General features: G+C 30.2%; 1 protein-coding gene across 3 annotated transcripts in view; it reads left to right on the top strand.

The window, feature by feature from the left end:
* NCAM2 (neural cell adhesion molecule 2) overlaps nucleotides 1–25,784 on the top strand; it is a gene marked incomplete at both ends in the record, with an annotated part of 560,084 nt that overhangs the window by 508,706 nt on the left and 25,594 nt on the right. For 2 of the 3 annotated variants that reach the window (XM_080696027.1, XM_080696025.1), the window contains 2 exons: nucleotides 1,382–1,503; nucleotides 9,709–9,889. In XM_080696027.1, the coding sequence (XP_080552153.1) occupies nucleotides 1,382–1,503; nucleotides 9,709–9,889 (303 nt within the window). Of the gene's footprint in view, nucleotides 1–1,381; nucleotides 1,504–9,708; nucleotides 9,890–15,787; nucleotides 15,895–25,784 lie in introns of those variants that run through there. The other variant, XM_080696026.1, reaches the window with a different exon arrangement.

The raw sequence follows: 25,784 nt of genomic DNA, 5'->3' as shown, positions 1-25,784 counted from the left end.
TTCTTCAGACTGGAAATATCTGTGACTCTTCACTTTATTGAGCTTTGTTTGCCTTGGCATTCTTCTGAGTAGGCTGAGTTTTATGATTTTTCTGAAACATGGCAAACTATAGTTTGTCTAGGTGATCCCTGTTTTATTATATCTGTAACTGATAGCCATGTCTATATCCACATACTTAGAGAATCAGAGTAAACAGACAGACAGGTGCTGGTGGATACCTGAACACAGCAGACCAGAGACACACAGTAGCAAGTCAAGTCTTGCCTTAATCGATCTGTGTTCCGTTCATCAGCACTTCTGTTGTAATATCATGTCTATGTGAAGAATAGCTCCAAAATCAAGTGCAATGATGAAACCAGAAAGAAATATGATATTGAAGTAAGAGTCTATAGAACTGGATACTACAGATTTTATTCAAATTTTTATCTAGAGTGGACATGGTGTCACCCTTTTATACTCCTATTACTTAGAAAGCTGAGTCAGAGGATCATATATTTGAATCTAGCCTGGGGAAATTAGAAAGATCCTATCTCAAAATAAAAAAAATAAAAAGATCCAGCTGGGTGTGGTGGCACACGCTTATAATACCAGCATTCAAGAGGCCGAGACCAGAGGGTCAGGGGTTCGCAGACAGCCTCAGCTACTTATTGAGACCCTCCGCAACTTAATGAGACCCTGTTTCAATAAATAGAAAATAAAAAATAAGGCAGGGGATGTAGCTCTGAGGTCAAATGCCCCTGGCTTCCATCTCTAGACCTGCAAAAATAAAAATGTTCAAGGGTTCAAGGGGTATAGCTTAGAGGTGCAACACCCCTAAGTTTAATCAAAAGTAATACACACACACATATACATGCACACACACACACACACACACACACACACACACACACAGAAAAATAAAATTGCACTTAGAAAACAAAATGCTGATGAAAATAATTAATCACAAATGGTTTTATTTCTTGATATATATAAGAAGTGCTGTTTGATAAGTTGATATGTTTAGATTAATACATGTTTATAAAATATTTATAAAGTAAGTTTTCATTGATAAAGTTAATAATTGTCTATTATTAGTAATATGAAACAAAGTTTTATACTTGAGTAATGCAGTAAAGTTTTCAGAGCATTTGTATATCAACATAAATATATTTGGTCCTAAGGCTTCACGATTTTGGCATGATTCTAGATTTATTAAGGTTGCTATTTGTTGGATGGGTGAAATCAGAATAAATTTTTGTTACAATAAAAAACAAATATCAAATGTTAAATTCAAGATAACATCCTATATTTGATATCATGACAGTGTTCTTTCTATTAAAATGCAGTTTGTCTATGTATGTAAAATGTGTGTAAATGAAAGAAATATTACATTGCTGTATAGGTGAGCCAAGTCCTCCATCCATTCTTGGACAGCCAAGCAGTGGGAAGAGTTTTAAGCTCAGCATAACCAAACAGGACGATGGAGGGGCCCCTATTTTGGAATACATTGTGAAATATAGAAGTGTAAGTACCTTGTTTATTATAATTTGTGCCAGGGTTTTCAAACTACATTGAGTCATACTGAGCTCATAAAAATGGGTGTGTGTGCCTGGCCTGGTGGCGCAAGTTTGTAATCCCTGCATGGAGCATGAAAAGTCTTATGGATTTTATCTTGTGTGATTCCTAGGTGTGAGATATAAATTGTCAACATTTCAGATGACATAAATTTTACCAATTTTTCTGACAAGCTTTGCAATACATTTTTAACACTTGATATTAGTAATCTTCCTGTCTTTATACAAACCCCAGGTAGGATTATTAGCAAATTACAACTCAGAATGACTTTTTGGAGTCACATAATCAGATTTCTATTTCCTTAGCATCTAACAAGAATGATACACTGAACTTTAAGAAAAGGGAATCATCTTCAGATTTAATTAGTGCTAGCTAGTAAGGCACACTGTTTTAGGTTAAGAGCTGCATAGGTGTGGGTAAGAGGGATGTCTACTGGATTTGGGATGATGAAGAAAGTTTTCTCATGGTTTTGGCTCTTTATCTTTAGCTAAAATTGATTCCAAGAGACAAATTAAACTTTTCCACCAGTAATGTTTATTGCTTGTGTCTATAATATTATATGTTTAAAAGTATAATTCTTACCTGAGGACTTTAACTTGTCTGAGGACAAGTTGTCAATCTTTTCCTATAATTCATGTTTCTAAATGATACTAATGCTTTCTAAATTCAAAAATCTACATTTTGAGAAATAATAAAAAAGACATTTTGATTTAGATTGGCAAACTTCAATAATTACTTTTAGATATTTTTTTCAATTCAATATTACTATACCTTTCTAAGACAACTCTTTTCCAGATGTGTTTCTGGCAATGATGAACAACCCCATGTGATTCTTGCATATTTTGCTATTGTGGCTTCTTGCTCTAAACCAAAATTGTTCTGAAAGACCCATTGATGTCTCAGTGATTCTGACTTTGTCTCACTACCTTGGCCAGGTCTCTTGGCCGTTCTTATTTGTCCACCTAGAAACTCTAGGGAAGGCAGAGACTACTAACACACCTACACCTGAATTGAATTCATGAATTATATTGAAAAAACAGATTCTTCATGAGGATTATAATCTACGTACAATTGTACCTAGAAGAATTTATGGCAGAATAGATGGGTAAATATTAACAGTGTGTAGGAAACTCAAATCAAATCAAAAGAGTAAAAAACAACGACAAGCTGTGAGATTATATCTAATACATTTTATGTGTATTTTTTTTTACTAAAAAGTAAAGTTATACTTATCTTTATAATGAATCGCTATTGGAAATAATGAAATGCTGTATATAAGATAATCACACTCGTGTGTTTCATTTGATGATTGAAAATATTTATTATTTTATGTTGTATCTTTTTTCAACTCTTAAAATGTTTTGTTACTATTTTTCCTGTATTTCTCTTTATAGTTATTTAAATATGAAGTTCAGAAACAAAGACCACTTACTGAACACAACATGTACCTTTTTCAAATAACTAAATATAAATTTAAGAATAATGTGAGAAATTACTACTGTAATGCACCAATAAAAATGTACAAATTACAAAAATATCCAAAACTTAGTAATATCCTCTTTCTATAAAGCATCAGTAATTTTATGTAGATTTTACTCTTAAAGATGAATAGAATGCTAGTTCACTAAAATGTACATTTGGGTTCCAGAAAACATGAGTAAATTATTACATTTTAAAAATTATTAAATAATTTATCAGATCATCGATGGTTAGGGTAGCATCCCAGATACATAATCAGAAATACAAATTACTTTTTCATATTATTTTCTTGTTAGTTTGTTGACTTTTAGCCTCATGCAGATTTCCTTGTATTTCTAAGAGAATATTTGCATCTATATTCAGAATACAAAGAGAGCTTAAAGAACAAAAGCAGCTAAGTCAGCTAAATCTGTCTCCTTTTTAGCAATTCAGTACTTTTTACTAAAATTGCACCAAGAATATTAAAAATTATGTCTTAGATAGAACTCTATTTAATGGTCTCTCTAATAAGAGGTGGGTAACAGGATTCAAAATAACTAAACAATAATGTTTGCCTTGACTTGTTAGTGTAATTATTTTCATAAACTTAATGGCTCTCAGTAGTAATGTGTGTCTGAAAGGTGTACTACTGAAGGATCTGTTTTTATTTTTATATTTAAATTTTTTGGTCTTCAAGAGTAAACCTAGGGTCATTGTACCTCAGAACTATATCCCCAGATCTATTTATTTATTTATTTATTTATTTATTTTTAATTTTTATTGATGCGTTGTAGTCATACATCTCAATGGGCTACAAGATGGTAGAGAAATGCATACATTTATTTTTATTGTTGAAACAGGGCCTCTCTGAGTTGCTGAGACTGGCTTTTAATCTGGGATTCTCTTGTCTCAGCCCCCCAAGTACTGAGGTTACTTACAGGTATGTACTATCACACCTGAACTGAAGGATCTGTTTCTAATATCATAATGAAAATGATTGATTTAACTAATTCAGATATGGCTCTAATTGACTAATAGACATTACTTTTCTCCAATTGACTAATAGACATTATGTTACTTTTCTCGGAGTAACTAGCATTTTTGACAGTGAACTCTGTGTTAGTAGAACTTTTGGCACCTATGACAATTTTGTGAAAGTAGTTGCTCTATGCTTTTTAAATTGGTGCATTGTAGTCATACATCTCAATGGTGTACAAGATGTTAGAGGCAAACCTGCACATGTCACTCATTTGCCCTTTCCCATTTCCTCCCCTTCCTTCTTGTGATTGGCTTAGTCATTGACTTCGATATGTTCGTGAATGTACATTATGTAAAAAAGGAGATTTTCCTCTTCCCCCTTTTATTACCCTTCAGTTAGGTTGCCTTATTTTCTCATCTATGGTTTTTGTATTATAAGTAAAGCTTTATTCATTCTTGGAGATTTACTAATAGCCAAATATAATGTAATATACTTTTGTATTTTATGAAGGAAAAACTGAAATAAGATAATATAGGTGATTTGGTGAGGAGGAGGAGATGTCAAACGATAAAAGTGTATAATATTCTTTTTTTATTTGCGGGTCTGGGGATGGAACCCAGAGGCATTCGACCTCTGAGCTACACCCCCTGCCCTGTCTTTTATTCTTTATTTTGAAACAGGGTCTCACTGAGTTGCGGAGAACTTCACTAAGTAGCTGAGGCTGTCCACGAACCGCGATCCTCCGGTCTCAGCCTCCAGAATGCTGGGATTACAAGCGTGAGCCACCACGCCCGGCTAAAAGTGTATATTCTAATCATAGTTTGCAGCAATAGTTCCTAAATATAAATCTGCTGGCTAAAATTAGAGTAACCCTTCAACAATTACCAATCTCACCTCAATGCACCTCCACACACAGCCATTCTGGCACACAGTTTTCTTACCATACCATTGATTAGTATATCTGCTACTTCAATATATGAAGCTGTTCTGTCCATTTCTACTTTTTGCCCCTCATTTCTTTGCCTCTTTCATCCTCACAACATCAAGTTCTGAGCATCTCAATGGAGATACTAAAATTAAATAAAAAGGAATATTAATGTAACCAAATAACTGCTGATTCTGGAAAAGAATGATTTGATCCATATTTATTTCTACATATTTCTTAAAACATGTGCTTCTTAGGAGCTAAACGTGCTCAAATGTTCATAGTGGCATCTGTCTTGATATTATGCCTTATATTGAAATAATGTCTTCAAAAGGGTTCTTGATCATCTGTTCTTTTTGTGTGATTTCAATCACTTCTGTGTTTTTCAAACCGCATAAAATTTACTGAGGAGCAAACTACAAGTGGATAATTTTAAAAATGATTTAGACATATAAAATGTCTTTTTAAATTAGATAATCTCCAGGGTAAAAAGGAGATAGGAGAAATCTGTAAAATAATTAACTCTCCTAAGACTGGCAAGATTTTGTCTTTCAGCCAATTTTTCAACAGTACTGTTCTAAATAGTATATTTTATATTCTGAGCACAATATAACTGAGACAGTATATTACTTATATGACTGCTGGTTTCTAGCAGACATTGGATGCAAGCATTTATTTTTAATTTCATTGGCCAAAGAAAGGACTTTATATTAGCAATAGGCTACCTGTAGATTGCGAACTAGGAAACACACACTAACCTAGGTTATCCTGTAATAGAGCACATGTACTTGTTTATTCACCCCTTAAAAAGACATAATTTATTAGGGTAGAACTAGAGTGATAAAGAGAATTAGATATCTCTATGAACCATTAATGAAAATTAATATTTCTAACAGTAAAATTAAACCATGTATTTGGAAGATAAAAATAAACACACTAATTTAACAAATTGTTGGAAAAATGCAAAAAGTTATTTTAAGTAGAGTGTTCTACATTAGCTTTGTACTTGCGGTGCCAATATAACACTACATAATTTAATGAAAAGTTTTTTTATGCTTCAATGAGTTTCCTCAATTTTCTAATTTGATGATAACTATGGGATCTTTCATTTTGTGTTGACACATTAAATAAGTTCCTGAGCTGAGAAAGGCAAAAGAAAATTAGTAGCTTAAAATCAGTTGTGAGTAAAGTACTTTAGTGACTAATGACAATGTTTGTAGCATATGTTTGTCAGTTTCTTTTAAGAACTTCTAAAGCCATTCGGAGCAGAGGAAGTTGTGTGATATCTCAATTGGAGAAGAAAAATAAATGATGCACTAAGATAATAAATAAAATTGAGCTTTTCTGAAATAACTTACTTTCTGTTTAATAATGTTTAATGTGTACATTGAAAAACATTTAAATCAGTTTAACTTCTTAAATATTGCTGAACAATAAATAGCCAAAGATATTGAAGAATATAAAATATTTACATGCTTCACTTTTATAGAGAAGGAGAGGATGGGTTTTTTATATTCACAATATAAAATATATTATTTGTCTGAATGAGTAAAGGCATCAATTGATCAAGTAATGGGGCTTTGTAAAGCAATTACAGATAGTCATAATATAAGATTGATAAATATGAGAAATAATGAACAAAAGAAAAATGACAATTGAAAGTCACTTGTGAAGAAGATGCCTTGCAGTGACCAAGTTTATATGAATGTTAGGACACAAAATGTGGCGACCAGAAAAAAATAGATTCATTTTGCTTTGTGGGTGTGTGATTAATAGAGCCTAAGAAGACTATGTAGGGCTTAGCTTCCAAAATGTTACTAAGTGTCAGGACATGGAAATAGGCAATTTAAATGAGTTATGATAATTTAAAGAAATTACAATATATACATTTTGCTAAACTTTTTTTTTTTTTGAGGTCCTGGGGATAAAACCCAGGGGCATTCTACCTCTGAATGCCACACCCAGTCCTATTTTTTTTTTTTATTCTTTATTTTAAAACAGAGTCTCAATGAGTTGCAGAGGGGCTCACTACGGAGCTGAGGCTGTCCACAAACCGTGATCCTCCTTTCTCAACCTCCCGAATGCTGGGATTACAAGGCTGTGCCACTATGCCCCACCTAAAATTTTCTGAACCTTATGATATCTCAGGATATCACTTTTTCAAATGAACGTGTTAAAATATTTATAGTATTTATATACATATAAAATTTTATATTTAGTACATTCATTATTGTTTATTATTATTATTAATTATTATTATATTAACTATATAGATTACTAAATCACCTCTGTCCATATTCAGAGTACCAAACTGAGTTTTCCAGAGTTCTGGGTTCTTTTGTGTGTTGATATAGATAAGAAATATATGATCCATGCTGTCAGGAAAGCCACAAACATGGAAATGCTTCATAGTCTTATAAAATCTTAAATCATATAACACAGGAATCAGAAGAACCTAACACTAGTTTAGGTCATGTAAACTTGCTTTTTCCAATGTCTTTTAATTATAAAATTATTGACTCTATTTAAGAATTTGTAAACTGCATTCCATGAAACCTTGTAAAAAAAAAGTTAGCGGAATATTTCTTGTTATGAGTAAAATAATCAAGGAGTCCTTTACCAATCAATATAATAAAATATCCTTCCATCTTTCCTCTTTTTCCTCTGACCTTTTTCCTATATGGAGAATAGGAAATAATTTTCTCTACAAAATATTAAAGCTTTAAAATCACTATAAAGAAATATTCTTAATTGTCCTATGTCCCTACTGTCTATTCTCTGACAAAAAGGATTGCTTCATAGAAGCCATACCAAAGCAAAATGACCATTATTTTCACTAGCTGCCCTTCAACATTTAATTGGCTTATTAATAATAACCCTACTCAGCAAATCATCTCATTAAATTACCGAGGGGAACATTTGGCAACTAGTTATCTTAAATCATCCCCTGAGCATTTAAATTCCGTAAATTATGCACTGCACAAATGTCTAATTGAGATTTTCAAGCCTAGGGGAGTATTTGGTAACACCTACTTTAATTTTGTTCCTATTCCCAAGGAATAGCAATTACGGGATTAAAATACCTCCGTGTCTAATGTTGAATGGAAAATTAAACTGATCTATACTGAAGAACTATTGGAACTTTAAGTTTTAAATATACCATGTTCCGATACGAGCTTCGAAATAAGTTAAATGATTGTTAATTGAGAAGAGGTTATCTGCACGTCTTGTGCTTGTGAAGAAGTTTCACTTCAAATGCTCCATTTGCAGAAATATACTGTTTTCTCTATTTTTACTGGGGCACTGTAGATATATATTTCACTGGGGTACAAGGTGGTAGAGAAGTATTCGCACATATCACTCATTTTCTCCTTCCGCACTTTTCACCACATCCCCTGTCCTCTCCTTCCTCTCTTGTTTGGCTTGCATATGTTTGTATTTTTTAAATATTAGGGGCCTCATCTAAAGTGCTGAATTTCCGGAAATTATATTTTCTTTTGTTTTTTCAGGTCCTGGGGATCGAACCCAGGGGCATTCTACCTCTGAGCTATACCCCAGGTCTGTTTTTTTTTTTTTTTTTTTTTTTTTTGGTGGTACTGGGATTCCTGGAAGCCCTTCTACCTCCGGGCTACACTCCCAGACCTATTATATATATATATATATATATATATATATATATATATATATATATATATTTTTTTTTTTTTTTTTTTTTTTTTTTTTTTTTTTTTTAATTTGGAAACAGAGTCTCTTAAACCAGCGAGGCTGGTTCAGAACCAGCGCGATCCTCCTGTCTTGCCTCCCAAGCACTGGGATTACAAGCCTGCGCCACCACGCCCGGCGCTATTTTTTATTCTTTATTTTGAAACAGGGTCTCACTGAGTTGCAAAGGGCCTCACGGAGTAGCTGAGGCTGTCCTCAAACTGCGATCCTCCTATCTCAGCCTCCAAAATGCTTGGATTATAAGCATGCGCCACCATGCCCAGCTTCAGAAATGATATTTTTAAGAAACACTTGGAGGGCATTAAGTCAATCTACTATCTGAATTTCATCCTGGGAAAAGCCAGATCTCTGAGTTTGGCTTGTATTCTGATTAGAATGAAAATCTCCACTGTGAACCAAAACAAGATTCAACTTTGAGGATTTTCCCAAATCCTTAGGCCATACAAGGCACAATTTAACTAAATTTCCCTCATTTTTCTCTCAAGAATTTTGCTAAAAGCAGCTATAACCAACTTTTCTGTTATAAACAGGAGTGAAACAAAACAGGAAGGTTAAGAAACTTGCCCATTTTAAATGGTTAACAAATGGTTCGACCCAATGATCAGATTGCTTAGATAATTTAATTTATAAAATTACACCAATTTATTTTTCTATGTTAATTGTAGTACTCATTATATATTTTCAGATAAAAAACAACAAAAATATTGTATTTTTTCAAAACTGTTATTTTAGAAAAAATCCAATAATTTTTAAGTGTAGCATGTTTACAGATAGGATAATATTCCTTAATTTTTATATGCTAATTTTCTTTCTGTGCTGTTTTATTATGAGTTGTAAACTATCACATTAGTAAAAAGATATTAGTAGTAGTATAATCCCCAGAATTTACTTCCAAGATAATTTTGCCTAAACAATCTTTAATAATGTTCTCTGGCAATTATTTTAATGGGCATACTAGTGTTTTTCTATATATTTTATTCATTTTTTCTGTTTACACTATTATTAATAAGAAAGTGAACAAAACACAATATATCCATATTTACATAATATCTTTTTATCTCCTTTACAGAAAGATAAGGAAGACCAATGGCTAGAGAAAAAAGTGCAGGGAAATAAAGACCACATTATTTTGGAGCATCTGCAGTGGACAATGGGGTATGAAGTTCAAATCACAGCTGCCAACAGATTAGGATATTCTGAGCCCACGGTTTATGAGTTCAGCATGCCACCAAAGCCCAACATTATTAAAGGTAAGCAAAACTATATATGTTCTTAATCTAAGTATGATATCTTTTTATAATGCTGCTAGTTTTCTCCTAATAAACCAAGTATGATTGTATAAAATGTAAATTCTAGGTTCTAATTTATGACTTTTACATATAAAAGGATTTATACATATTCAAGGATTCTTAAATACTCTTGCCACGGGATATTGCTTATATTTCAAAAATGGTCTCAAGACTTAGCTGTGAAAGTTACAGGGAAGAATTAGCAGAGCGCAAAGATGGCAGGTGAGAATTAATGATGAAATTATAAAACATTGTTGAGACGAGAAGAAACCTTTGCAAAGAGAAACCAACTTCTCGGTTAGTCATGTGGGAAAATAGACAATTCTGAATAGATTTTTGTCCAAGATAATGTTGATCCCATCCATGCCTGATCAATGGAGTTTATTTTAGAAACATTAAATCAATCATACAGTGAGGCAGAAATAATCACAAATGTTAACTTAGTGCAGATCTGTAGCTAAAGTTTTAAGGGAAATCATAATGTGGTAAGATGCTCTAAATATTTAAATGTCTTCACAACAAACTAGCGGATTCTACAGTTATTAGGTGATAGTGCTTAACCAATAAGTGTCGACATGTTATTGATATAATAAAGTACATAGAGATAAAGAGGCTATGTAACCTGCTTCAAAATAATACTTAATTCAGTTATTTAGTTGCCATGTTTGACATATGTTTACTTATGTTTAAGTCTTATCTTCAGTATGTTGTTTATAGAGACACATGATTTTATATATACATATATGAGAATAGCATAGTAACATATAATCCATGATTTGTTTATGTCTCATTATCATATAGTATAATTATTAGTACATAGTATTTTTAATAGAAACTGAACCTAGTGGCATTCTACCTCTAAGCTATACCCCTAGCCTTTTTTGGTTGTTGTTTTGTTTTAAAACAGGGTCTCCATAGGTTGCTGAAAATGTCACTGTTGTTGAGGCGGGTCTGGAACCTGTGATCCTCCCATTTCAGCCACCCAAGAACTGAGATTATATGTATGTGACACCATGTCTGGCTAGCACACAATATTTTGAAGTTAGAGAAGCAGTTCAGACATGTTATTTAGCTCTCTTGTAATTTCAAATTGATATTAGTCTCATTTTTATGGATGTTATATCATACATCAGAATGTTTTAATTGAAAGTGGTTTTACACAATTATTCTTTTGATTGAAAAATAATTAATATTGATTATAATGTTGGAAAGTAATTAACATTGTGGCTTTGTACCACTAATATAAATTAATAAATGATACAAATTATAATTTGAAATGGAGAAGTTAGAAGCCTCTGGAAATAATAGATACTTCTCATTATTAGAATTTTTTAAAAAAATTTACACAGTACTTCTGCATTAATGCCCTCATTTTATTCCTAATTTTGAGATAGAGGAGGAGGAGACACTCATTGTACAAATATGATTGGAAGAGATGAAGTGATCTGTTCAAGTTCAGTGGTACTCATAAATCCTATGACAAGTTGATGCCCTTTTGAGATGAAATACCTAAGGAACAGTAACTGAATGTGCTATCAATTTTTTTGCCTCTCTGAATTCGAATGAACAATTATTGCTATAACTACAATGTATTATGTTTGTAGTAATCGTATTCTCTGTAGGAATCAGGAACATGATGTAAATGATTACCAAACTATATCAAAATGGAATACAAAAATATTCTTCAGTCTCCTAAATCTTTAATTATATTCCTATGTTCAGACAAAATTATGAATTTTTACGAATAGGTACCAAATATAGTTTTAATATAGTGACATAGAAAAATTAAGCTCTAATGCTTCATGATACAGAAAGGTGTCTATATTTACCAACAACATTTTATATATTTTATGATGAACTAGAAGAAATAATTTTCATATTCCTAACACAAAAAATGATAAATTTTTTGGAGATAGAAATTCTAATTACCCTATGATAATCCCACATTGTATACATGTATGAAATGATTCAATAATTATATGCAAGTATTATGTGCAGATTAAAGGAAATTGATACTTTAACAAATAGAAGACAAAATTTTAGCAATCTGTAGATAAAAAGTGGATTTTAGACACTTTACTTAAAATATTACAGTGTCTGTTATTTTTATAAGAAATTGTTGAATTAAAAACTACTAATAGGAGCCAGGCGTGGTGGCGCACGCTTGTAATCCCCACGCTTGAGAGGCAGAGACAGGAGGATCCTGCAGGTTCGAAGCCAGCAGCGATGGCTTAAGAGACCCTGTTTCCAAATAAAAATATAAAATAGGTCTGGGAGTGTAGCCCGGAGGTATAAGGGCTTCCAGGAACCCCAATACCACCACCAAAAAAAAAACTACTAATAGATATAAAAACAAGGCAAATATATATATATATATATATATATATATATGTGTGTGTGTGTGTGTGTGTGTGTGTGTGTGTGTGTATGTATGTGTATATATATGTACATATATACGTGTATGTATATATATATGTATGTATGTTGTATGTATCCAAGACTTATAGTAACACATTGATTCCAAAAACACCTGAATTAGGATACCAGTGAAGGATTACAACTATAAGATATATTCATGTGCTTAGCATGATGACACATGCCTGTAATCACTGCACTTGGGAAACTGATATAAGAGGATTGCAGATTTGAGGTCAGCCTCATCAACTTAATGAGAACCTAAAGGACCTAGCAAAGTGTTTTGAGAATAAAAAAATAAACTGGGCTTAGTGAATCATGCTTCTAATCCCAGTACTTGGGAACTGAGACAGGATTATTTCAGTTTCATAGCCAAATGCAGCTTCTTAGGGAGGCAGTCTGTAACTTAATGAGACCCTGTTTAAAAATAAAGGATAAAAATAGTACTGGGTGTGTAACTTAGTAGTGTAGTATCCCTATGTTCAACCCTCAGTACCACAAAAATATAATAATAAAATAAAATAGGATTGGAGTTGGAGATGGAGATTAAGATGGAGATATCCTTGGGTTGCTCAATCTTCAGAAGCGCGCACACACACACACACACACACACACACACACACACACACACACCTATGTTGCTATGAAAACATTTGGTAAGAATACCTAATTTATGATATAGAATTAGAATTAGGGTTTCCATTTATTTATTTATTTATTTATTTATTTATTTATTTATTTATTTATTTGGTGGTACTAGGGTTCCTGGAAGCCCTTCTACCTCTGGGCTACACTTCCAGACCTATTTTATACTTTTTTACTTGGAAACAGGGTCTCTTAAACCAGAGTGGCTGGCTTCTAACTTGGGTGATCCTCCTGTCTCCGCCTCCCAAGCGCGGGAATTACAAGCATTCGCTACCAAGCCTGGCTTGTTTCCATTTTAAAAATGTGATTTTCTAAAAGAATTTTTTTTCTGGAATGAGCTTTCCAGTGTATGTATGTTACATGAAAGAGGGTGTATGACATAAAATACTTGTCCTACTTTTCTTTATACATACATACATATATAATATATATATATATATATATATATATATATATATATATATATATATAATGATACTGAAGAAATAGCCAGTACTTAGACCATCCAAGGACTTCTACAAACCATATTAGTGAATTTTATACAAGTCATAAAAGAAGGGGGGTGAGGGTGGCAATAATTTTAAATTACTATTAAGCTGGGGGTGGGTGAGGAAGGCAATGTAATTACAAAAATATCACATGTATAAATATCTAATTATCTGACTGAATCCACTGATTGTAAAGCTTTGAGGAAAGTCACATCAAATATAAGCACTTATATAGACTGACCATTGCTCAAATTAGATACAGCTTTTGTAAGGCAACTATAAAGTTGATAATGGGGAAATTGTGAGCTGTTAAATGTACACAGTGCTATAGAGATAGCATTGTATTTTTAAAAACTATTGAAAAGAGGTCTTCATCTGTTTCATCACAAGTACTTATTGCCATATGACTTATTTTTTTAATTTTAATGTTAGATAATAAACATATCTGAAATAAGTTATTTATAGTAGACTATTATCCCTTAAGTCTTTGTATTTGTTGGAAAAAGATATAAAGTTTAAAAGTTAGCAGGATTTAATTTTAGTTTATTTTTGGATATCATGAATTATAGATTCTATTAATAAGTTTTATACATGCTTTAAATATAGAAACCCACTACTTATATTAACACATATCTTACTTCTGTAAATAATAGGATATACACAGAATGCACTTATTTATTGGACTAAAGAACTATTTTTAGTAATAATATTCACCTTACATTCTTAAAATTGTTTTTCTGTATATTTATTTAAGTAGATAATCACATTATTTTAAAATTTATGACTGAGTTTCTAAAAAATGTTAAAATTATTAATATACTTATATTTTGACTTTCTATTAGCGACTTGTTTATTTTGTGAGATATGTCTATTCATTAGGTAGAAATAGAGCTTGGAAAAAGATTCATTTTTAATATTCATACTTGCACAACTTTTTTTTTTTACAAAAATAAGAATATGGATAGTTGTGTCAAATTGTTACTCAAATAATTTTGAAAATACCTATGGAACTAGATACTAATAAAATGACATTGCTTTATTAGTTTATAATTTCAATGACTAAAACACTATCAAATTGTTATATGACACTTCATATATTTGGAAGTATCCTCAGAGATTAATTTATTTTGAAAAAATTTTCCTATTTCTTTTGGGTTATACATGTTTAATATTATTTGCTTATAATCAAAGAAAGACCTTACTATCTTTTAGTAATTGCCTTTTTTTCTGGTATTTTGAAGTGAAGACATGTGGTCTTGACCATCAATATACTTTGGTGCATTTTTAAATTTCCAATGGCAAAGTAATTCAGCCACCTGAAAATCTGTAGTACATACATAATAGCTCTTCATCTTTGACAAGATAAGGAAGAAACTGCATGGATTACTAAGAAATATATTGCTAATCTGTAACAAACTTAGTTAACTGGTGTTTTCATGAGTTTTTTAATTGATGAAATATAAAATAAAATTATTTTGATAATAATAATTCTATAGTCTGAAGCATCACTAATCTTGTATGACTAACTCATCACCATCACAAAAACTTGTGTTTGTGCATAGTCAGTATAAAAAAGTTTTTTAATATTATATTTTAGAATAAAAATTTAAATATTCTTAATGCTGAAATTGAAGTCCAATTAATCAGAAATAAATGTATTATAACTCTCAGATTTCTCAGTCAATTCTAAATACTTATACTATACCTACTATAATATTGCTATTGTTTACTGAATTGTAAAAAAGTAAGATTATGAATTATTTTATAATCATTTTATAATTATTTTATGATCGATTTCAAAATTATTTAAATATTGATCCAGTGGCACATGCATAGAGTATAGTCATGGTGGGCTGAATAGATACTCCCATAGTCTATTCTTACAAATGTTCATTATATTAATAGGTCCTTTTTACTTATATTTCTTGGGAGTTTATATATTATTGAAAATATAACTGATTTTTATTAAATATGTGTCCTAAGAAATTAGGGTAGAAAATTCATTATCAAACATTGTGAAACATCTTGAGATCATACTTTAAGTATTACTGATACTGACTCTTATTCTAAGTTTTTAAAATGTGGCACCTATTTAGAAATTACAGATTTTAATCATTTGTTGCCTTGTATAGAAGTAATTTATTCTTTTTCTAGATAATTAGTAATTACTATGTATAAATGTTGCATTAATCATTTTCTCTTTTTTTCTTTCCTACTGTCACTCTCCTTTTTTTACCTTCATGTTTGTAAAATTACTATTTATCTTTATTTTATTCCTATTCTATCTTCAAAAACTATTTTCATCATGCAGATAAATGCTGTGCAGCGAATAAAGGTGAAAATGGAGGCCATTCATGGCAGCTGAATGCTGCTAGGTTTTCTTTCATTATAGCAATAAGTTTGTCTTGCATGTTTTAGTGGTGTGTCATATCATGTGATATTTCCTTTTAAGCTCTGTAAAGTAAAAACAAAGAGTAATAGCAAGGCTAATCAACGAATCAAAAAATTTCTAAAGTCCAATTAATTATGCATGTATAATTCATCTGTATACCATTAGTCTTTTTCCTATTTCTCAAATTGTCAACCTTTTGTGTAATTTGTCAGAAATCACTCAGAATTGTTTTATTCAGCCACTAAATAACTCTTGATAACATGCCTTACTCAAAAGACCCCCTTAATTCTAAAGTTGACCTTGTTAAATATCATGTCAGTTGTACTTGGAACTTAAGGATTTGTTACATTTAGTCTTTTTCCAAGTGATTATTTTGCAAACGTAACTCAATATTCATGACCATGTTTCATATAAGTCATAGTATGTTGAATATAATTATGTATCACTTCTGTTGCTTTTTAATTATTATGTTAAATGTAAACTTACAAATTGATAACTATTTCTAACATTTACAATGTCTACCATTTACATATTTTAGACATGTATCCATATAAAATTTTGAAGGAATATATATGACTAGTTTCTTCTTTAAATTTCAACATCATTTAATTTTTTCATTAAGCAAAAATATTCCTATGCAATGATCCTAGAGTAATTAAATTTTACCATGTTGAAACGATTGCAGTCAATTCAGTGAATTCAGATTGTATTTTGATCTGGCATTCAGTGTTATTGTTCCAAATATATATGTGATTGTTTTACTGAATTTTATGGACATCAGATAGAGTTAGCATATTTGCAAGGGTCAAGGAGAAAAAAAGCAATATTTTAGTCACCAATTTTAAGGACACAAAATTGATATAAAGAAAGAGATGGTACTAGTTTTCCATGGAAGTTTTCCAAGGAAGCTCAATTTGAGGACATAACATGAAATATTTTTATTTTTACATTTCCATCATTTGAAAATGAGAATAGTGTTTGTGTTTTTCACTAATCACAACCTGGTAAGTGATTTTTTTTTTACTAGTTTTAGAACAATTAAAAAGCAGATTTACATGTTTGCATAAAAATGACAGACTTTACTTGGTAAACCAAATGACTGGGTTGTGGACTTTGAGATTCCTTTGCCAAAATCATTATTTTGTTGCACAAATGCATTATTTCTGCTTTAAAAAATTTACAAAATTCATTCACTTGAAGTCTATAGAGAGGCTTGCATTTAGTAATGGCTTTGATTTTATCTTTCCCAAACTTTTTGCTTTCTACTGATATTTTGGCTCTAGATTATAGATGGTAGAATTGACCAATTCACAGATGAAGCATATTTTCTACTTCCTTGCTAAAACAAAGAAATTTCAAATTGATGCAATTATGGGAACCTAATCATTTTCTGGGAATTGTTTTATTTTTCAAATCACATGGGTAATGTTCTGTTTACTAGATAACTAATTAAAATTGCGTGATAAGTTGACTTTTATGCATGAATAGTCACCATTATTTTATGAGGAATATCAGGATCACTTTGCTACATATTACAGAATTTCTCTTTTCTCTCCTCTGAACCATTTTCTACACTATATTCTTTTTTTCTATTTACCTACCTTAATGGTCTGTCTATCCTAATAAGAACTCTATGGTTACTTATTGGGATACTTTATATATTTCTTGAATATTTGAGACTGGACAAGGTATGTTTATTATGAACCCATAGAAAGTGTTGGGAAATAAAGGAATTCTACTAACATTTTCTAAGAATGGTTTTCCCCATTTATTAGAACATGACAGGAACTTACTAATAGTTTACAACTATTTCTAAGAGAAAGTTATGGAGGAGTTTTCTTCATTTAACATTACATACTATTTTTGAGAACATAGAATATGTATTTAATAAGTTAACATAGAGTTGATTTACTTTGAAATTTTACCTTCCACAAAACTCAAGGTCATGAGGAGTGATATAAAGCATACTCATGGTCAGAACTAAAGAAAAATGAAACAAAAAATTTTCATAGTTTCAAAAAGAACATTAAATCAAAGGTCTATTATTTTGGCAGGAATATTTAAATTTAAAGATTATTTTTAAGATCCATATATATAAAGTTTTAAATTCTGAATTAATAAAATTATTTGGAGAAAAGTATATCTTAGTTAACACATTTTAGATCTGAGATATAAATGAATCCTTTGAAAACATATCCTCTTGAGGCTTAAAATAATAGACTGCTTTCATAAGAAATCAAAAAGCACAAAATTATAACTGTTGCATTTTAATAAGACCTTAGGAATTACACACACACACACACACACACACACACACACACACACACACTTTTTTACCTTATTATTTCAATTGCAGAGCTATGTTGATTTTCTTTGGTATAAATAATCACCATTATTTTATGAGGAATATCAGGATCACCTTTCTACATATTCCAAAATTTCTCCTTTTTTCTCCTCTAAACCCTCTCCTACACTCTATTCTTTTGTCCACTTACCTATCTTAATGAGTTTTCTATACCAATAAAAACTCTATGATTACTTATTAGATCATTTTTAAGGCCCCAAAGTACCCGACCATGTTTTAGTTATGTGAGCACAGCATGAAAAGGAGGTAGCAGTATATTTTGCTTCCTCATAAATTTTTTTTCTCATTGAAGAACTTTAGTTAAACTGCCATTTTTTAGTCTGTCTATCCCAGCACTGTTGGTCATTAGACATAAGCATAATTTTATAAAATCTATACTTTTGTCAGTTATTTTGTATGTACACACACACACACACACACACACATATATATATGTATATCTATATAGATATATATATATGTACATATATATATATTTATAATTGGTAGATGTTAAAAAATTGACTTAATGCCTTAATTCATTCTTTTCTTTTCTCATTTATATTTGAAAAATATATATTAACATCTACCATTTATAAGTATATATATATTATATATATTTATAAATGGTAGATATTAAAAAATTTCACATATTTGTCTTAATTTATTCTTTTCTCATTACTTTCTAATTTATCATAAATGTTTAAAAATTGAGTAAATATAAATCTATTTGGAACTTTGGATTATTATTTTATTTATATTATAATTTTATTTCATATATAACAAATATATTTACACATATTTAATTGCAAATCAATTAAACTTTTAAAATGTTTAGCATTTCTTAATAATTAAAGTTATAAGTAAAAGGACTGGGCATGGTGGCGCACGCTTGTAATCCCTGCGCTTGGGAGGTGGAGACAGGAGGATCATGCAGGTTCGAAGCCAGCTGCGCTGGCCTTAGTAAGAGACCCTGTTTCAAAAATATAAAATAGATTTGGTAGTGTAGCCCAGTGGCAGAAGGGCTTCCAGGAACCCCAGTACCACCAAAAAACAAATTAATTAATTAATTAATTAAATAAATAAAGTTATAAGTAAAAAGAGTTACAAGTATTCATAGTATTATACAAGTTATAAAGTTTGGTTAAAGTGGGAAACTAATAATTTTATTGAAACTTTCTACATTAAAATGCAAATATATGAGGTTCAATTTAAATTAAATTGAAGTAAAGAAAAATTCTAAGCAATATCATTATGAATTCACTTGTATTCTACAAGATATATTTCCCATAAATTAATTTAGATATGTAATATTGAATCTAGATGAATAATGTTAGACCTATAAAATATCTTTCATTTATTAATATGTTAAACTTAAAGAAATAACATTTAAAATAATAAATTATTTTGGCAATTGAATTTGAACATTTTTGACACCAGTATAATAAGGAGGTATGTTTGGTTCTAACTTTCAAGGAATTATAGACAGTATTATGTATAATAATATTTTCATATTGTGGTCAATTAAGACCTATTTTTTTTTTTTTTTTTTTGCGAAACTAGGGATGGAACTCAGGGGCATTCTACCTCTGAGCTAAAAAACAGCCATATTTTTTATTCTTTATTTTGAAACAAGGTCTTACTGAATTACAAAGGGCCTCACTAAGTAGCTGAGGTTTTCCTAGAACCACAATTCTGTTTTAGCCTTCCAAATGCTAGTATTACAAGCATGCACCACCATGCCTGGTTTGAACTATTCTTGATAATGTAAAATTACTTTAAATTTTTGAAATTTGTTTCAAAGACAAAAAGTCAGTATTGTTTAATTTTCCTTATAATAGAAAAATTAAGTTTTAAATTTTTTATATTACATGAATTAATATTATAATTTACAATTTGATGTTACTTTGATTTTACTTAATGAACATACAGGATGACAAAGGGTATAACTAAGTGTAATTTTATGTGTTTTATCATGGTTCATATCTGTAAGGTATAATATAATGGAGTTTACATGACTTTTTTTTTTTTTTTTTTTGGTGGTAGTGGGGTTCCTGGAAACCCTTCTACCTCCGGGCTACACTCCCAGACCTTTTTTTTTTTTTTTTTTTAATTTGGAAACAGGGTCTCTTAAGCCAGCGAAGCTGGCTTCAAACCAGCACGAACCTCCTGTCTCCGCCTCCGAAGCGCGGGAATTAAAAGCGTGCGCCACCACGCCCCGCTACATAATTTAAGTGTCCAAATTAAGTGAGCTTCCTCAAGTTAAAATTTATTTCTTTAAAAATATTATATGCATAAAAAAGTATAATGTGAATTTTTGTGTGCATGTCTGCCTCTACCATCTTGGACCCCATTGAGATATATGACTAAAATGCACCAATAAAAATTTTTAAAAGATTTATTTTAATCGATTTAATTGTTATGAAATAAGACAATAATGAATTTGATATCAATGCTTTGTTTTTGAAATGCCTTTACTTTTTTCAACTTTTATCCTCTGTTTTATATACAAGATTTTGGACTATGTAGGAAAGATGAAGGCCATCTTGCAATTCTCCATATTCCTTGCTCTTAACAAATTTTAAACCTAAAATTACTGTCAGTAAATGTTACAAATAGGATAGAATTTTTATAATATCAATTTATTAATAATTGGTAAAACTGAAGAAAAATAATCAAGGAATATAAATATAGATGTGTGTAAGCATTTTTTAATGCATCTGAGACAATCTGAAATGCATCTAACATCCATTGTTTATAGACTTTTATCTACCTTTAAAAAACACATTAATTCAGGTAGGATTAAATTATATTTTAAGTTTAAATTAATCTGTTTACTGTTATATATAGGTATATTACAAGTTTTAAAAATTGTATATATTAAAGTATTTTATTCTTTATCATTGCATTTAGGTAATAAAATATAATGTTATACATTACAAATTTGCATAATAGTAAGTCATTGCAAAAATTTAAGGATAATTATACCTGGTTTACTTTAATGTATATACTAGATGGGTTCTATTAAATAAGTCTCTTAATTTTTCTCCAAAAACAATCAATTAAAATTATTGCTTTAAATAACATTTGCAGTTCAATAATTTTAAGAATATTTTTCATACCTTACATTCATTTTATATATAACACTTCTGTTTTTTAAAAAAACTATTTTTGATCACTTTAATTGCATTTGTTTCATCACAGATTATTTTAATGAAAAATATGTACGTTATGAGTGTATTGTCCTCAGTGTATCATCTCTTATTTAAAATACCCAGCATAATACCCAGTACTATGTGTAATCTTATGCATGTGTTTCATAGTATATTAAATGTCATTTTATTTTCTGTATCTCTGTGTCTCCATTGTTGTAATAAAGAAAACTGAGGAAAAGCATTGTTATGTGTTTTCTTTATTACTTGGTACAACCTTTTTTGTCTTTGTTGTGTGTTTTCATTTCTAACTTGATCAACTTTAGTATCCGACCAATTATTTACATAGTCAAGAACTGGATATAAACAGATGCTCATTGAATTATTTCAATTTTTATATAATTAATATTCCATCTGGGAAACTCATTGCAATTATCATCTTTTGAAATAAGTTAGTAACAATATCCAGTATTTTTATAATATGCCGACTCTATAGTATTCTTAAAAATAAAATCACTACTGGAAGGGCAAAATAATTAGATAATATTGTAATGAAACAAATGAACATAGGTGATAACTTTAGTAAAGTAAGATTTGGTGAATAGCTTCCAGGGCTGGAAATGTTCATAAAAGTAGATATAAATACCTAATGTGTTCTTTCTCCAGTTCATTGGTTTATGCATTATGATAATTTATTTCAGTTTGGATACCATGAGAACAGTTGTATGAAATCATTAAGGTTTGTATGAAGCAAAAATAATGACTTTGAAGTTTTATGAATAATAACAACAATTATATAAATAAGAGCAGCTTCTATTTTGAGCACGAACTGTATCAAATACTCTGGGGAAGGCATTGAGTGAAACATATCATTAAATCCCCACAAGATCCAGCTTAACAATATTTCTCCCAGATTTTAAAGGACAATAATGAGGCCTAGAGAGTTTCACTATCTACATGTTACAAGCAACTTTTGAATTTGGCTCTAACAATATTATCTTGTTTTCATATTGGATCTAGATTCTAATTCTTACTTTTCATTATGGAAATTATTAAGTTAGTTTTTATGGTGAAAAAAAAGTATTCTTGACATATACATGAATAAAATAAACTAACTTTTTTTAGATTTATTAGTGCTTTGCAATTGTACAGCATAGTGAGGTTAAATATTATTTAAACATTTAAACATACATGCACACAACTACTCATGTATTTCCCTCCACATCACACATCTCTTTTTCATACATTTTACTTGAAATTTATAGTAACATCTTTTATAGTATCATTTGAGCTTTTATTTTCCTCTATTTCCCATTTTGTCCCAAAATAATCTATTTTCTTACACAACCACAATCACATATTTCGTTCTCAGATATAGATGAAGCAGTATAAATTACAATAAAAATGTTCATTTTCAAGATATGAATTATTTTAGAACATACTTCATCTTTCTTACTCCAAAACAGTGCATTCTGAAGGTCTATCATTATGTTATTTTTAGATAGGTATATAGATAGATGGATTATATGTATACCACCGGTTTAAATATATTTGTGTAGATTTCAAACTCAAAACTTACAAGCCAAGTATGGTGGTTTGTGCTTATATTCCCAGCATTTGGGACGCTGAGGCAGGAGGATGGCGGTCTGTGGCCAGTCTCAGCAACTCAGTGAGAACCTGTTTCAAAATAAAGAATAAATGAAAAATAGGGCTGGGGGTGTAGCTTGCAAGTAGAATGTCCCAGGTTTTCAACCCAGTACTGCAGTAAATAAATAATTTAATTTTTAAATAGCATCTATATTCTATTATAATAATTACACATCTCAGTGAAACAGTAATTATCAATGTTTAGTACACCTAAAAAGAAGCAGTTTTTTTTTTGTTGTTGTTGTTGCTCTTATCTTCTTTTCCTACATTCCTTTATAAAGAGATGATATCAAATGGGAATTCTGTGTCAACTGTTGGACATTTCTATAGTTATTTTCAGAGTGATTTTATATTAATATATTAGTATTTTATAATTATTATTTTGGACCATATATGACAAAACTAAAGAGATCTGACATCCAGAGGAGTGATAAAGAAACACTATATATTAAATAAAAAACTGAAGCCAAGTGTGGTGGCACATGCTTGTAATCCCAGTATTTGGGAGGCTAAGAAAGGAGGATTGTGGTTTGAGGACAACTTCAGCTACTTAGGCCCTTTGCAACTCAATGAGGTACTGTTTCAAAGAATAAAAAATAGGGTTGGAGATGTTGCTCAAAGAACGAATGTACCTGGGTTCCATTTTGATTACCACAAAAAACAAACACAAAACCAAAAAATAAAAACAAAAACCCCTCAGAATCAAAGAAAAGCTAAATAGTCAATGACATGCATAAGTAACTTGAACTTCATTTTACCTTTATTTGCTTTATCAAGCTATAAAAATTAAGGTTGGCGTAAGTATATTTCTAATCTATAACTCGTAAGGTCATATGTCTTTGATCTAGTTTCATTAATTAATTTTTGGTAGGCCCATGGAGGGGAGATAAAATATGTGGCAGAGGAAAAGACATATATACACGAACCGCAGTTCCTTTTTGACTTTTTTTCATTGGTGCCTCTAAAGCTGTGGAAGTGAACAAGGAATCAGAGAGGGCAAAACTGGACAGACACTGGATAACACTGTCATCACACATACCTTCACTAGCTCTTTATCACCACTGCAGCAGATTCTCATTTCTTGGAGAAATACATTTAATTATTCCTTATCAATTTTTAGGGGAAAAAATCACATGTCCTAGGTTTGGGTTAAGGTGATGGTATTACAGGATTGTCAGTTTTATTTTGCTTGGTCTATTTGTTAACATATTCAATTACCAGCTATATCATTCTTAATTTTATTATTCATCACTTAATAAACCCAGACTCCCACTCACTATTTTCAATATTTTATCTTTAACATCCACACATATCTGTTAATTTCGATTATAGCAAATATTTTTATTTTTTGTATAATGGTATATTTTGACAAATACAATTATCCCATTAAGTGGAAAGTTGCTTTTCCATCTTCAAAACTTTCTCAAATGTTATATTATCTATTATGTTTTCTTGACGACTAACTATGAAAATATATGCTCAACTGCCTATGTTCTGATTATTGTTTTTTTTCTCATTTTTTGCAACAAGAATGTAACCTATCACTCTAAATTTCTATTTTTAAGTTTTATAAATTACTTACACTTCTCAATATACATGACTATTTGTTTATTCTTAATTTATTTACTAAACTACTTAGTAGAGTATTTTCTAAAATAATTTTGTTATAATTTAAAAGATGAGATATACATTCTAAATAATGTATCCCTGGGTATCTATAAAATATGAGATATGTAATTGTTGAAAGATACTATGAAAATATATTTGAAAAAAACTTTGAAAAAGTTTGTAATTCTTTTGAATATAAAAATATAAAGAAAAGCAAAGGGTTAGAAGATGTATAGAGCTTTAGGAGTATAAAGGCTATTTAAATAATACATATGTTTATAGCTCCCTTCAATACTAACACATTTTCTCATTGAGCTGCTTTTAAATGCCCTGATGCTGATATTAGGGTGACAAATGAGTCTGATTCATTGGTACTGTTTGTTTATCCTTTCTCCTCTAAAATACTGCCTATTATTAGTTAGATATGATTTGAAAGAAAGGTTTTAATTGCTATTTAATTTATAATGAAAACAATTAGATCTATATGTAACAGAACATTTTGCTGAGCAATAAAAATTAGTTGATCGGAGAACAAAGTACTGAAGAATCAATGAAGAAAGATACATTCTTCACACCCAAAATGGCCTGGTTATAAAACATAAATTCTGATAATAAGTAACAAATTATCTGCATCAGAATATCAAAGACAATCACTAAGCCAAACATGAGAAGGAGGAAGGGGTGAGGGAATGGAGTGGGAATTGGGTAAGAGCTAATTGAATGATGTGTGCATGTATGCCTCCACCATCTTGGACTCCATTAAGATGCGTGACTACAATGCACCAATGAAAACATTTTAAAAAACATTTCAAACAAAAAAATAGTCTGTAGTCAATTCTTGAGTCCAGACATTTGAATACACATAAATGTAGTCAATTCTTGAGTCCAGACATTTGAATACACATAAATGTATATGGAAAAGATAAAAAACTTTATTCAGATGTACTGAAGGAAAACTGAGAATTTAAGATATATATATAAATAACAACCCTAAGCCACATATGGTTGCATATATATGTATATACATATATATGTATATATTTGCAACTGTAGAATACATATATATATATATATATAAAACTTGTAAATTTTGATCATAATATTTAAAATCTGAATTTTTATAAAACACTTTTAATATATAGATATTGAAATAGTATTATCAAGC

Source organism: Muscardinus avellanarius (genome assembly GCF_963383645.1).
Source record: "Muscardinus avellanarius genome assembly, chromosome: 5".
NCBI lineage: Eukaryota > Metazoa > Chordata > Mammalia > Rodentia > Gliridae > Muscardinus > Muscardinus avellanarius.
The sequence above is the reverse complement of the archived record's forward strand: the minus strand, read 5'-3'. Positions and strand labels throughout refer to the sequence as shown.